Raw genomic sequence first — 15,090 nt, 5'->3', positions numbered from 1 at the left:
TCCATCAGTTTGGAATTAGAACATAGAACCTAGGATAACAGTTGGAAGAGACCTTGGAGGTATTCTAGTCCAACTCCCTGTTCTAGCAGGAAAACCCATCCCATTTCAGACAAATGGCTGTAGTTTCTTCTTGAAAACCTCCTGTGATGAAGCATCCACAACTTCTGGAGGTAAGTCACTCCACTGATTAACTGTTCCAATTGTTAGGAATTTTCTCATTTCAATTTGATAAATTTCCATTTGTTGATTTTTGTCCTGCTTTGGAGAATAGGTCAACTCACTTCTACAGTGGGGCAAAAAAGTATTTAGTCAGCCACCAATTGTGCAAGTTCTCCCACTTAAAAAGATGAGAGAGGCCTGTAATTGGCATCATAGGTAGACCTCAACTGTGAGAGACAAAATGTAAAAAAAAAGACCAAACAATCACATTGGCTGATTTGGAAATAATTTATTTGCAAATTATGCTGGAAAATAAGTATTTGGTCAGTATCAAAAGTTCTTCTCAATATTTCGTTATATATCCTTTGTTGGCAATGACAGAGGTCAAACGTTTTCTGTAAGTCTTCACAAGGTTGGCACACACTGTTGCTGGTATGTTGGCCCATTCCTCCATGCAGATCTCCTCTAAAGCAGTGATGTTTTGGGGCTGTCGCTGGGCAACACGGACTTTCAACTCCCTCCAAAGGTTTGCTATGGGGTTGAGATCTGGAGACTGGCTAGGCCACTCCAGGACCTTCTTACGAAGCCACTCCTTCATTGCCCGGGCAGTATGTTTGGAATCATTGTCATGTTAAAAGACCCAGCCACGTTTCATCTTCAATGCCCTTGCTGATGGAAGGAGGTTTGCACTCAAAATCTCACAATACATGGCCCCATTCATTCTGTCCTGTACACGGATCAGTCGTCCTAGTCCCTTTGCAGAAAAACAGCCCCAAAGCATGATGTTGCCACCCCCGTGCTTCACAGTAGGTATGGTGTTCTTTGGATGCAACTCAGCATTCTCTCTCCTCCAAACACGACAAGTTGTGTTTCTACCAAACAGTTCTATTTTGGTTTCATCTGACCATATGACATTCTCCCAATCCTCTTCTGGATCATTCAAATGCTCTCTAGCAAACTTCAGATGGGCCCGGACATGGACTGACTTAAGCAGGGGGACACGTCTGGCACTGCAGGATCTGAGTCCCTGGCGGCGTAGTGTGTTACTGATGGTAGCCTTTGTTACGTTGGTCCCAGCTCTCTGCAGGTCATTCACTAGGTCCCCCCGTGTGATCCTGGGATTTTTGCTCACCGTTCTTGGGATCATTTTGAGCCCACGGGGTGAGATCTTGCGTGGAGCCCCAGATCGAGGGAGATTATCAGTGGTCTTGTATGTCTTCCATTTTCTAATTATTGCTCCCACAATTGATTTGTTCACACCAAGCTGCTTGCCTATTGCAGGTTCAGTCTTCCCAGCCTGGTGCAGGTCTACAATTTTGTTTCTGGTGTCCTTTGACAGCTCTTTGGTCTTCACCATAGTGGAGTTTGGAGTGTGACTGTTTGAGGTTGTGGACAGGTGTCTTTTATACTGATGACACGTTCGAACGGGTGCCATTGATACAGGTAATGAGTGCAGGACAGAGGAGCCTCCTAAAGAAGAAGGTACAGGTCTGTGAGAGCCAGAAATCTTGCTTGTTTGTAGGTGACCAAATACTTATTTTCCACCATAATTTGCAAATAAATTATTTCCAAATCAGCCAATTTGATTGTTTGGTCTTTTTATTTACATTTTGTCTCTCACAGTTGAGGTCTACCTATGATGCCAATTACAGGCCTCTCTCATCTTTTTAAGTGGGAGAAGTTGCACAATTGGTGGTTGACTAAATACTTTTTTGCCCCACTGTATGACAGCCACTCAAATACTGCAAGACAGCTATCATGTCACCCCTAGTCCTTCTTTTCGTTAGACTAATTATACCTAGTTTAATTAACCATGTGGTTTATCATCTAGACCCTCTTATCATCCAGATTCTGCTGCTCAGCTGTGTGACCAGAAGAGATTCTATCAGAATGATATATGGTATTTACTATATCGTAAAGGCTTTGAACCCTATCATAATTGGGCTCCATAGGTCTGATGATTCCCAATGAGGATGAAAATAGACACGTATCACTTCCTGGTGGTCAGTGAAACCTAATGAAGCACACAATGTAACCCACAGGATATGGACTGTGTAAACATGGAGAAATGCCTCTTCCCCGCCAAGAGACAGGTATTGGAAATTAAAGGTAATCATCGACTTTCAACCCCAATCGAGCCCAACATTTCTATTGCTTACCAAGACAGTTGTTTTGCTCCATTTTATGACTATTCTTGCCACAGTTGTTAAGTGAATCACCACAGTTGGTAAGTTAGTAACATGGCTGTTAAGTGAATCTGGCTTTCCCATTGACTTTACTTGTCAGGTCGCAAAAATGATCATATAACTCTGGGACACTGCAACAGTCATGAATACACGCCAGTTGTCAAGCAGATGAATTTTGATCACATGACCACAGAGCTGCTGCAATGCTTCTAAGTGTGAAAAAGGGCGTTGGTACTTACCTGTCTGCCATCTGATTGGACTGAGTCTGATTAAAGTTAAGACACGCCCCTTGTTGCTAGCCTTACCCAGCTTTTCGGCGAAGAAGAACTTAAGATAGACTCAACGTGTCATCGCACAAACAATTTAGTTAACAAACGTCTCAAGCAAGAAAAAAATGAACCATAGTATTTACAATAACATGTTAAACACAGAGCCCTGTTTGTAACTCATATCATGTAAGACGTATCCTTATAGCATGTAACAGTACATCAACCAGATCAGTCAGAGAAGGGAGGGAATGGATGCTATCTCCATCCTATTAGAAGAGTGCGTAGAGTGCGCCGTTATGCCCCTAGGTACTGGCTGATGTTGCGAATTATACATCCTGGCTATGCAACTACAGATCCACCTGCCAATAGTCAAGGCAGACACCTACCTACCTAGGGTCTCGGACTGAAAGGAGACGAACAAGATCTCCGACTTCCTAAATTCAGATGTGTGACTGATGTAGACCTTAAGGGCCTGCTGCACATCCCGCTCATGCCACCATCTCTCCAAGGGGTCAGCAGGTGAGGGGCAGAAATTGGGAAAAACTACTTCCTGCCCCCTATGGAACCAAGAGGAGACCTTTGGCGTAAAGAAAGGGTCTAACTGAAGCACCACTCTGTCGGTGTGGAAGATGCAAAGATCCTCCCTTACTAACATAGCATGCAGCTCCGAGATCCTTCTGGCAGAGTTGATGGCCACCAGGAATGCCACCTTCCATGTAAGAAGCTGTAGTTCCACAGAATGAATGGGTTCAAAGGGGGCTCCTGTTAGAGCAGACAAAACCTTGGGCAAATCCTACATGGCAGAGCGGTGAACCACTGGTGGTCTCAGGGAGACCGCCCCTTTTAGGAACCTCCTTACAGCCAGATGGTGTGATAAAGGCTGTCCCCCACAAGTCAGAATTGTGGCCAGAGCGGCTACCTGCTGTCTCAGCATATTGGGTGGTAGCCCATTCTCCAGCCCATTTTGGAGAAACTCCAATACCTGGAGTACAGAGGCAGTTGGGGAATGAATGGACTTCGTGACGCACCACTTGCAGAAAATATGCCATATAGCATCATATATGCGGACCGTGGAAGGCATCCCAGAGGCCTGGATCATGCTGATGACCCTTGGCCTGGCTGAGCCAGTCGGCCCAAACATTCCCCACCCCCAAGATGTGTTCCGCAGTCAATGAAGCCAAGTGCCTCTCTGCCCAGAGGCCCAGTTTCCTGGCTTCTTTCATAAGAGTCTTGAACTTTGTGCCGCCTTGACGGTTGACGTGGGCTTTGGCAGCTACGTTGTCCATCAAGACTAGCACGTGTTGCCTGGCTATGCTGGCGAGGAATGTCTGGAGGGCCAGGTGTTCCAATAAGTTTATGTTGTGAGTCCTGTCCACCTTGTCCCACTGTCCCTGGGTCATCTGCGCCTGCAGATGAGCACCCCCAGCCGTTAAGACTCGCGTCCATGGTGACTGTCATCCTGTGAACCACCCTGAAGTGGCAATCCTTGGTGATGACAGTCGGCTTCCACCAACGGAGAGATCGGAGGATGTCCGTTGGAATGGTGATCTTCAGCCGTGATGTGCTCCTGCGAACCCTCTGGAATGGTAAAAGAAACCACTGAAAGTCTCTAGTATGGAGATGTGCCCAAGGAACTATGTTAATAGCTGGCACTAGTTTCCCCAGCAAGGGATAAGGTGGCCAGGGAGACCCTGTGCTGACTCAACACTTCCCCAACCAGATGTCTAATGCTCTCCTGCCTATCCCCTGACAGGAATACCTGACCTGAGATGGAATCGATCCATGCCCCTAGATGTAATATGCGGGTGGAGAGTTCGAGATGACTTTTTTCCCTGTTTATTGAGAAGCCATGACCCTCCAAGGTACGTATGGTAATGTCAAGGTCACGCGTTGCTCCAGATGCTGACCTAGATTGCAACAACATGTCATCCAGGTAGCATTGGACCCGCACGGGCAAGAGCCTCAAATATGCAGCCAATGCCGCCAGCACCTTGGTGAATGCCCAGGGGGCAGACGAAAGACCAAATGGTAGGGCCGTGTACAGAAAATGCTGCCTCCCGTAACAAAATCTTAGAAATTTATGGTGCTTGGGCAGAATTGGGATTTGCAGGTAAGCCTCCGTTAAGTCAATTGATGCAAGGTCGTCACCATCCCGTACCCCTGCCAGAATGGACTGGAATGCAATGAATGCATTTTAAACTGGCAGTTTAGGCGCTTTAGGTCTAGAATTGCTCTCCAACCCTCTGAGGCCTTAGGGATAACAAACAATAGAATAAAACCCCTGATGTAATTGGTCGTCCAGAACTGGCTGAATCGCCCTGATGTCCAGAGATGTTGTATAGCCGAATTCATGAGGGCTTGTCTGTCTGGAAGCAGATGGCAAGATTTTTCACTTGTCCTTGTCCTCAATAAGAAGCGGCTCTAGAGCCTTTCCAAACAGGGACCCCCCCCCTTTATAAGGGGCGGATACTAGCCGCCACTTATACCTCATGTCTGCCTGCCACTGGCATAGCCATAGCAGGTGGTGGGAGGCAACCAAAGCGGCCATGGCCCTAGAGGCAAAGTGAGTGGCATTAAGCGTGGCGTTAGCCGTGAATTGGACGGCAGCCACTATTTTATTGAGGTCTTGATGGGCCCTCAGGTTGGTTGCAGGAATTCGTTGTTGAAGCTGCTGTAGCCAAAACAAGAATGAACGGGAGAAGAACGATGCCAAGGTGGAAGCCTGGACCGCTCAAGCTGCCGCTTGATGGCCACGCTGCATTGTGAGATCAGCCCTCTTGTCTTCCGGCCTGAGGACCTCCTCTTGGGAGCAGGGGATGGTGGTCGCCGAGTGAAGAGCCGCTACAGGGGCGTCAACTTTGGAACCTGGAGGAGCTGTCCTAGGTCATTGGCCACGTTATAGAATTTTTTGTCTGTGGTGATAGTATAGGACCCGATGTTGGGGACGCCCACTGGCGTTGCACCACATCCAGAAACAATTTTGGGGCCAGGACAGTGTCCATTTCCACTGTCTGCTCGATAAAGAAAGAGTTTGCTGAAGTAGAAGCTGCCACAGGCGCCTGTACAATCGGCAATGCTGCAAAGGTAGCAGATGCTTTGGCCTTAGTCAACAAGATATTAAAGTGGGCCAGTTGGAAGAGACCTGAAAATTATTGTTTTTCCAGGACAGGCTTCTCATCCCCCGAGAAGTCCGCGTCCCTGATCTCCCCATCTTCCGAAATGGGAGACTGGCTCCTGTGAGACCTAGCCAGTGACACAGGTTGCTGCATTAATGGGACCATCAGAACAGGCGGATCAGCGGCAGGAGGAGGTGGTTGAACAGTCCCAGGCATCTGCTGCAGGCCGGCCGCTATGCCCTGGCCAATAGCTGAAGAAATGATGTCCTGGATGTTAGGAATGCATTGCGGGCATTTGAATATCTGGGTGGAGCCCTACAGTTGTAGGAGTGAATGTGGTTGTCACAGGTCTGCTGCCCACCGCCCCAAACTGAACATCATGCAAGATATGTCCCTGCAAGTCAGCGCCTGAGCCCCATAGCCCAGAAGTGTTTATAGGGAACAGAAAACTGAAAGGCGCCAGGGTGAATAGGAGTCGGTCTGCTCTAGGCAAATAGGGGAGGGCTGGACAGATTTGTTGCCACTGGCCTGGGATACCTGGTCCCTTTGGAGGAAGAAGAGGACACCTGCAAGATGCCTTGGGGTCTGTCTTATCTGAGTCCTTGTCAGACCGGGAGTCTGATTTGGAGGACCTCTTGCTCTTGGAATGGCCAGCCTCCATGTCAGACCTTTTCTTTCTGTTATGATCACAACCAGCCTGGGGGGTGGAAGCCTCCACCACAATCAAGAGCCCTTGAGCAGAGCTAGCCATGCCCGGACTCATAGGTTCCTCAGTGCTTGGGACTGAAGCAGTAGCCTCCACCATCTTAGAAAGGTCTGAGTCAAACAAAATGGCGGTTCGTGCCCTTTTCAAACAGTCTCTGGGGCAGATGGTGGCAGAGAGAAGGAACCGACCGATTGAAGCGCTCACTTGCCTGTCCCTCACAGCGCGTTACCTCCTTGCAACTCTGAGGCCTCTCCAAGCGCTCCGGCAGCGCTGACAACAAAGCCCAATTCCGCCAAATCAAGGGCTGGTGCTGTTGTCCGCATGGCTCCGCAAACAACGCTCTGGCAGTTTCCAAAGTGGGGCGGCAGAGATCTGACAGTCGTGCCTTCCTCCGCTCTCTCTGGCCACAGTTCAGTTCAGAAACAGCGCGGTGGCAATTTGACAGCCATGCCACTCATAGCCGCGCCTCTCAGGAAGATAGCGATTGGGAAGAGCTCCAGCAGCCACAGGAACGAACGCCGACGCCACTGCGCAGCAAGCTGCCCCTTGTGCAGCACTTCAAAGGCCTCAGTGCTGAAGCTGTCAATGTCCTGAGTAGAGCCGCGGCAACGCTGCAATTAACTCTCGCGCCGGAGATAAGCGAGGTCTGGGGCACACTTAGTGACCCTTCAAAAAGTGCTGCGCTCTCTCTCACTCTGTCAATGCCTTCAGGGCAAGCAAAGGCCTCACAGGGCGAGCTATGGGCCTCAGCGCTCTTGCTCCAGCCTTCACTGACAGGTCAGCCTACAGATGTTAGTCTCAACAGTCAAGATAGAAACAAATGAATATAGCTAATTCTGCCAAATACACAGAAAAACAATATCTTCAGGAGATATGCGATGACACGACCACCCCTGAAGTGGACTGAGTCGAAAAGCTGGGTAAGGCTAGCAATAAGGGCCATGTCTTAACTAACTTTAATCAGACTCAGTCCAATCAGAAGGCGGACAATGTCAACCCATGTATGGATGCTATCTCCACCTCTATTGAGAAGCAGACAATGTAATTCAAACAGTCACTAAACTAATGGTTGTAAGTCGAGGACTACATGTAATGTGAAACCTCATTCATAACGTAATTCAATCATGTTCTGCAAGTTTAAGGGAAGATAGACTACATATTCTGATAGGTACAAGTAGTCCTTGACCTACAACAGTTCATTTAATGACCATTTGAAGTTACAACAGCATTGAAAAAAGTGACAACCATTTTTCTTGCTTTTGTCTGTTGCAGCATCCCCATGTTCACATGATCAAAATTTGGACAACTTGACAACTGATTGATATTTACGACAGTTGCAGGGTCTCAGGGTTGTATGATCACTTTTTGTGACTTCCGAGGAGCAAAGTCAATAGGGAACTCAAATTCACTTACTAACTTAACAACTGCAGTGTTTCACTTAACAACTGGGGCAAGAAAGATTGTAAAATGGAGGAAACTCACTTAACTGTCTTGCTTAGCAACAGAAATTCTGGGCTCAGTTGTGGCCATCAGTCGAGGGCAACTTGTAATGCCTTGAGCACTATCCAAGAAATATATGTGTGTGCTAGTCTCTCTTGCTCTAGTCTTTCTTATGCGTCTATGTCAATATCTCAGGAGAGAAGAATAAGACCTCTGCAAAGTACAACACCAATGAAGCTCTGTATAAATGACTGGCTACCTGATGACAGTCTGGCAGACCTGTCTCTGGAGAGGACAAATAGAGTTAGCTTTCATCCTCCACAATGGCAACACTCCTTTTTCCCTTGTGCCTAAACCATATATTCCAAAGCTACCTTCTTTGGAGATTTTTGCAGTCCACCAAAGGGTATCATTTAACCAAGAGAAAGTACAAAATATGACTAGGAATTAGATTTAGAGGCAGATTTCTTACTAGAAATATCATTGATAAACCCTACAAGTTTCAAGTGGTACATATCATCAGCCTCCATACACCTAAGACAAAATAATTTAAGAAACATCTAATCTAGTGCCTTCTGATTGTATCTTATACTTTCTAGAACCCTGATGTAACAAGAGAAATCTGGAAATAGAAACAGGCTTCCACTAACACACCAAGGGAAAGTTATCATGATGTTCATTTGAAGTCACTTAATCTCTTGGCTTGAACTTTAGGCTGGAGAAACCTCATCCATAACTGTGCTAAATGTTTCTCTACACTCTAGGCCTTATATTAGTTTTCTCTTCTTTCTTTTTTTCAGAATGCTAATGCCTTTCTTGCCTTTGGTAACTCATTATTCCTGTAAGCAGGGCCTCAAGGACAAATGATCAGTTGTGCTGGCCACCAGAGGGGCAGTTTTTAGGACACTCTGCAAATTAAAAGGCCATTTTTAACACATAATGGAAAAATAAGGCTATGTCAAGTTTTCTGAATTTGCTCCGGTATATTCTGCTAGGTGGATTCCCTTTTAGTCTTATTTGTTGAATCTTAAGATGGATATCTTAACATGCATGCAACTTGCACAAATAAAGAGAAAATAAGTTCCATTGTACTATTACTCACTGAGTGTGGGGATAACATTTGGAAGCCAATATGCAACTATATGATTGGAATGGTTAGCATTCTTAAGATATTTTGATAGGCACGTCCCAAGGAACCAGTCCTTAGATCCTTCACATCAACACGGCCACCATCCTATATGCAAGCTTGTCACTAATTTATGCATCAACAGAAATAACTCTTAGCCCATCTTGCAACAATTTCAATTAAATGCAGCCTCCAGAAAGGAAGTTGAGTGTTTAGCTCTTCAAAGCAGTTTTGTTTAGTTAGTACAGCAATGACTTGCTCAGTTTGACAATCATTCACAGTACTGCATGCTTCTCTGGGATGATGACAGATGAATTCATTTCAACAATTCATGGGATTTACTTGAGAGCTTCCATGGAGAGGCAATTGGAATGGGATCATGGAGAATTCAACAGCTCTGCTAGCAAGTCCACCCAGCAAAGACAGCCCAACAGGTTTAAGAGGACCTAAAAGAAAGGAAGACTCCATGATAACGTCATTTGCAATATCTTCACATTACAAATCTGGCAGGAAAAAGGTGAGATGATACAAATTGAGAATAATGTATTTATAATTTTAATTAAGAATAATGCTTAATTGAGAATAATGTATTTATAACTTCTGTTCAATGCTGGTTTTTCTTAAAGAAATGTAGGTTGCAATTTAGCAGAGTCCCAACCTTTTCAAATCCAGAGGTTTTAATCAGAAATTTAAGCATGTTTTTATTTATCCTACTGACATCAATGGCAAAACCTGTCTAGATGGCCAAAACTTTTTTTCCCATTGGACATATTTATAAAACTGTTAAGATGATGCCAAGAATAATTGCCACCTGTTTATTAACTAATCTGCATGAATATAAGTACAATTCATCTTAAATCACAATGAATTTAAATAAAAAGTCTAAATAGTTTGCTTTGTACTCTGAGTGAACAATGTTGTATGGGGAAGAATATTTTTTTAAAAAGGGAAACTATAGAGGGTAACTAATGAAAATGCCTAGAATCAAGCAAAGTTATAACCAGAAGCCAATACAGGTTTGTCAAAAACAAATCATATCAAACAAATCTTATTTCATTATTTGACTAAGTTGACTAAATCAGTGGGCCAGCAAAATGCAGTGGACATTATACACTTGAATTTCAGTAAGGCATTTGACAAAGTAGACCACAAACTATTTGTTGGTAAGCTAGAAAAATGTGGGATAGACAGCTTCACCACCAGATGGATTTGTAACTGTTTGACAAACTTCGTTCAATGTGTAATCCTTAATGCAACTACATCTACATGCAGGAAGTAAGCAGTGAGGTACCCCAACGTTCTGATTTAGGCCCAGTACCCTTCAATATTTTCATAAATGATTTAGATGAGGGAATAAAAGGGGAACTCATCAAATTTGCAGACGACACTAAACTGAAAGGAATAGCCAACAGCCCAGAAGATAGACTAAAGATAAATCCAGATGGATCTTGACACACTTGAACACTGGGCCATATCTAACAACATACCATATTCTTGGTAAGCTAGAAAAAACTGGGAGATAGCATCACCATCAGATGGATTTGTAATCATAATCAATGAGTAATCGTTAACTGTACTACATCTACATGGAGGGAAGTAAGCAGTGGGGTACCACAAGGTTCCATCTCAGGTCCAGTTCTCTTCAATATCTTCATAAATGATTTAGAAGAGGAAATAGAAGGGGAACTTATCAAATTTGCAGATGATACTAGAGTGGGAAAAACAGGCTTAATAGCTGTAACTGTGACAGGGATCTTGAAGTCTTAGTGGACAACCAATTAAACATGAGCCAACAATGTGCACCAGAAACCAAAAAAACTAATGCAATCCTAAATTGCATTAACAGAGGGATTCAATCAAGATCAAGTGAGCTGCTAATACCACTCTATAAAGCCTTAGTAAGACCACAGCTAGACTACTGCATCCAGTTTTGGTCACCACACTATAAAAAAAGATGTTGAGACTCTAGAAAAAGTGCAGAGAAGAGGATGATTAGGGGACTGGAGGTTATGAAGAATGGTTACAGGCTAGTCTAGTGAACAGAAGGACCAGGAGAGACATGATAGCAGTGATCCAGTATTTCAGGGGCTGTTATTTGAGGGGGGGGGGGGTGTCAAACTATTTTTCAAAGCACCTGAAGGCCAGACAAAGAATAATGGATAGAAACTGATCAAGGAGAGATTCAACCCAGAAATAAGCAGAAATTTTATGTGAGAACAATCAACCAATTCATGGGACCTTCATGTCTGGAAGTTTTCAAGAAGAGACTGGATTGCCATCTGTCAGAAATTGTGTAGGGTCTCCTGCTTGAGCGGGGAATTAGACTAGATGACCTACAAGGTCCCTTCCAACTGTTATTCTGTTAAAATGAAATTCAATGTAGAGAAAAGTAAGGTTTTACACTTAGGCAAGAAGAACCAAATGTACAAGTGCAGATTAAGTGAAACCTGGCTCAATAGCAGTAACTGTGAGAGGTATCTTGGAATCATAGTGGACAATCACTTAAATATGAGCCAACAGCTCATATTTACCTAATCCTAGGTTGCACTAAGAGAGATAGAATCAAGATCACATGAAATATTAGTACCACTTTATAAAGCCTTAGAACAGTGGTTCTCAACCTTCCCAATGCCGCGATCCTTTAATACAGTTCCTCATGTTGTGGTGAGCCCCAACCATAAAATTATTTTTGTTGCTACTTCATAACTGTAATTTTGCTTCTGTTATGAATTGTTAAGCCTGGTTCAATTAACAATAGTGTTACTAACTTAACTTGCAGTGATTCACTTGACAGATGTGGCAAGAAAAATGGTAAAACAGGGCAAAACCCACAACAAACTTCTCACTTAGCAACATAAATGTTGGGCTCAAGTGTGGGCTGGTAAGTTGAGGAGTACCTGTATGCTAGACTTGAACAAAAACAGGCCAAGAGGCGAAGGGTCTCAATTTGTCCCTATTCCAGCAGGGCAATATTTGCTTCTTAAGGATGTCAGAGAGATCCCCGCCGGATCTCTCACCAGCGGGGCAGCTCAATCAGGTCTGCCGACTGTTGCACTTTCAAGGGCGCCAGAGGGAAGAGTCCAACCCCGGACTTCCTTCGCAGCTTCCAGGAAGCTGCAGGCTGGGCCATAAGGGCAAGCACCTGCGGAGTTGTCAGAGAGCAAAGCCGACTGTCACTCGACGTGCTGCCCGGCTTGTTCGTCCACCTGGCTTTCCCACCTCCTTACCAGGCCCAGGAAAGTGGAGCAAAGAGCAGCCGAAATGCACCACTTCAGTGCCTGCTGGGAAGCTGCCACTGCCACCAGCTTTCCTGCGCCAAGGCCGCCACCTGCCCGGCTTCTTCGCCCGCTGCCATCGCCCACCTTTACGATCAGCTGAAGGGTGAGCGGCGCTGAGCTTCCAGGCAGCGACTCTCCGGTGGCCGCATCCTCCCCAGCGGCGTCCCCAAGGGCTCCTGCTTCTACTCACACTTCCTTCTTCCAACCAGGCAAAGCGGACCTGCTTCTTCACGCTCCCTGCCGCCATATGTCTACTACATCCAAGGGCTGCCACTGCAGAGCTGAGCAGGTGACACGTGACCGACTAATCCCGCAGCCAGCGGCATCTTGGCAGGCGAAAGGAGTGCCTTAAGACCACACTTCCCAGAAAGCACCGGAAACCAACTATTTACGGTGCGGAGGCTATCACTGCAAAACACCTCCCTTTCCACACCGAGGTTGGAGAATGCTTCCGTTGGCTAACATCAGGTGAATTAATTCCCCTCTCCAGTTATTGACTTTAGGCCCTAGAGGTCTTAGGCGACCCCTGTGAAAGGGTTGTTCGACCCCCAAAGGGGTTGCAACCCACAGGTTGAGAACCGCTGCCTTAGAATATTGCATCCAGTTTTGGTCACCACAACATATGAAGGCCAGGTTGCAGGAATTGAGTATGTCTAGTCCAGTGAAAAGAAGGACTAGGGGTGATATGATATCAGTGTTCCAATATATAGTGGGCTGCCACAAATTAGACGGGATCTATCTATTTTCCAAAGCACCAGAAGACAAGACAAGGAGAAATGGAAGGAAACTAATCAGCAGGTCAGTTTTCTTTGTATAAATGAAAAGGGTATCTTTGAAAAAGTAATTAGATGGGAAAGAGAATTCCATAGGCCCCAAGCAATTTACACTGCTTATACAGTGATATAATGGTTATTATTATCAGGTATCTTTTGAAAGTGTATCATGAGGCATGATTTCTTTTTTAAAAAAGAAATTACATTAACAGAGAAAAAAGTATTACAATAAGGGGGGCAGACATGTCCTGAGTAGTAAGAGATTATATACAATCAATGATAAACTGAATTGAATGATGGGTCAAATTGACATATGTCTCTAGTTTTTTCTATTCAACTTCCTGCTGACTGCAATTATCAAATATGAATTGGGGTAAACTGATCAGTATCAGATTTCAACTTCGCTTTTTCAGAACATCTGAAACATCAAATAGATTACATTACTGTCCAGAAAATGAATATCTGGAACCCTCAAATGCTGAAAAGCTTCAGTCCTAAATAGAGTTATGTAGAATAAATCCCTCTGAATTCAGTGATATATATTTATTTTTATTTTCTATTTCTAAACCACCCATCTCCCTGGATTAAACTTAATACTTAAACAATTTCCTTAATATTTATGTAGTCAGCACAATTTTATCTATGCCCACTTTATATAAAGTACAGATACCTGAAGCTAAGGCTCTTTTATTGTCATGGAATGCAGCATGAGCAGAAGAAAATGAGGGAAAGAAAATGAGATGTATCCAACAGGGAGACTCATTTTTGGTGAAGGGAAGCAAAACAAGGAAGAATGAGTGTCTTCTAACCTATTTAACCAAACATAATAAGGAGCTACACGGACGGATCTCTTGCTGTAATCTTGGTACAATTGCTGTCAAACTGAATTCTCTCCGTATATTCATCAACTCTCCATAAAAAAGGTTATTGACTTGACTCTATTGAGAAAATGAGTATTGCCAATCAAAATAAAATAAAGATTTGAGTTCATTTATAATCGGTTCCATGTGAATCTGGATTAGAAGTTTTGAGAGCCCAACTAGAGCAAATGGACACAACCAACTAAAAGAATCAAGGTATTATATTTGCCTCTATGTTTACTAGGAACAATTATTCTGGCCAGATTTACTGATCTGAATACGGCAGTGCCATTTACAGAAATGAAGATGTATTCTCTACATGGGGCTTCCCTTGAAATGCACCCGGAGGCTTCAGTTGGTCCAGAATGCAGCCGCGCGGGTAATTATGGGGAGTACTAGGTACTCCCATGTGACACCGCTCCTGCGCGAGCTGCACTGGCTTCCTGTGGTCTATCGGGTGCGTTTCAAGGTTTTGATAACTATCTTTAAAGCGCTCCATGGCTTAGGACCTAGTTACTTGCGGGATCGTATTCTGCCCCATACATCCCTGCGACCAATTCGCTCGCACAGAGAGGGGCTCCTCCAGGTGCCGTCCGCTAGACAATGTCGTGGGGCGGCGCCTAGGAGTAGAGCCTTCTCTGTGGCGGGCCCAGCCCTGTGGAATGACCTCCCCCCGGATATTAGGAATACCTCTGACCTCCACTCCTTCCGTATTAAGCTTAAGACCCACCTATTCCAAGCAGCTGGCCTGGCTCAACTTTGATTTAACCATATCGCTCCTGACGGGTTTTTAACTGGGTATTTTAATTATATTTAATTTCTAGGGGTTTTATATTCTGTATTTTAATTGTTTTTATCAATCGACCTCCTCCTTGTGTATGTCTCAGTGTATGTTTTTGCTTTATGTTTGTTTTGTTTACATATTTATTTCGTATGTTTTGTTGTACGCCGCCCCGAGTCCTTCGGGAGAGGGTGCGGCTAAGAAATAAATATATTATTATTATTATTATTATTTTAGACTGTCTCAGCCATGGCTAAATAAATGGGTATAAATTACTAGTGTAGAAATGGGGAGACTCTCCCCAATGGAATCTTAATGTGAAGGTCAGAAGGAGCTCTAAAAAGAACTTATTTATGCCATTAGGTCTTGGCAGAAAATCCAAAGAAATGATTTGCA

General features: G+C 44.5%; 1 protein-coding gene across 5 annotated transcripts in view; it reads right to left on the bottom strand.

Moving 5' to 3' along the window:
- Positions 1-1,266: 1,266 nt before the first annotated feature.
- The window catches only part of LCORL (ligand dependent nuclear receptor corepressor like), a 111,035-nt gene continuing 97,211 nt past the window's right edge, over positions 1,267-15,090 (bottom strand). For 4 of the 5 annotated variants that reach the window (XM_081960263.1, XM_081960267.1, XM_081960265.1 and 1 more), the window contains one exon: positions 1,267-9,448. In XM_081960263.1, coding sequence (XP_081816389.1) covers positions 9,324-9,448 — 125 coding nt within the window. In that variant the 3' untranslated portion in view covers positions 1,267-9,323. The remainder of the gene's footprint in view (positions 9,449-15,090) is intronic. The other variant, XM_081960269.1, reaches the window with a different exon arrangement.

Source organism: Natrix helvetica (assembly GCF_964273705.1).
Source record: "Natrix helvetica genome assembly, chromosome: 7".
NCBI classification, from domain to species: domain Eukaryota; kingdom Metazoa; phylum Chordata; class Lepidosauria; order Squamata; family Natricidae; genus Natrix; species Natrix helvetica.
The sequence above is the reverse complement of the archived record's forward strand: the minus strand, read 5'-3'. Positions and strand labels throughout refer to the sequence as shown.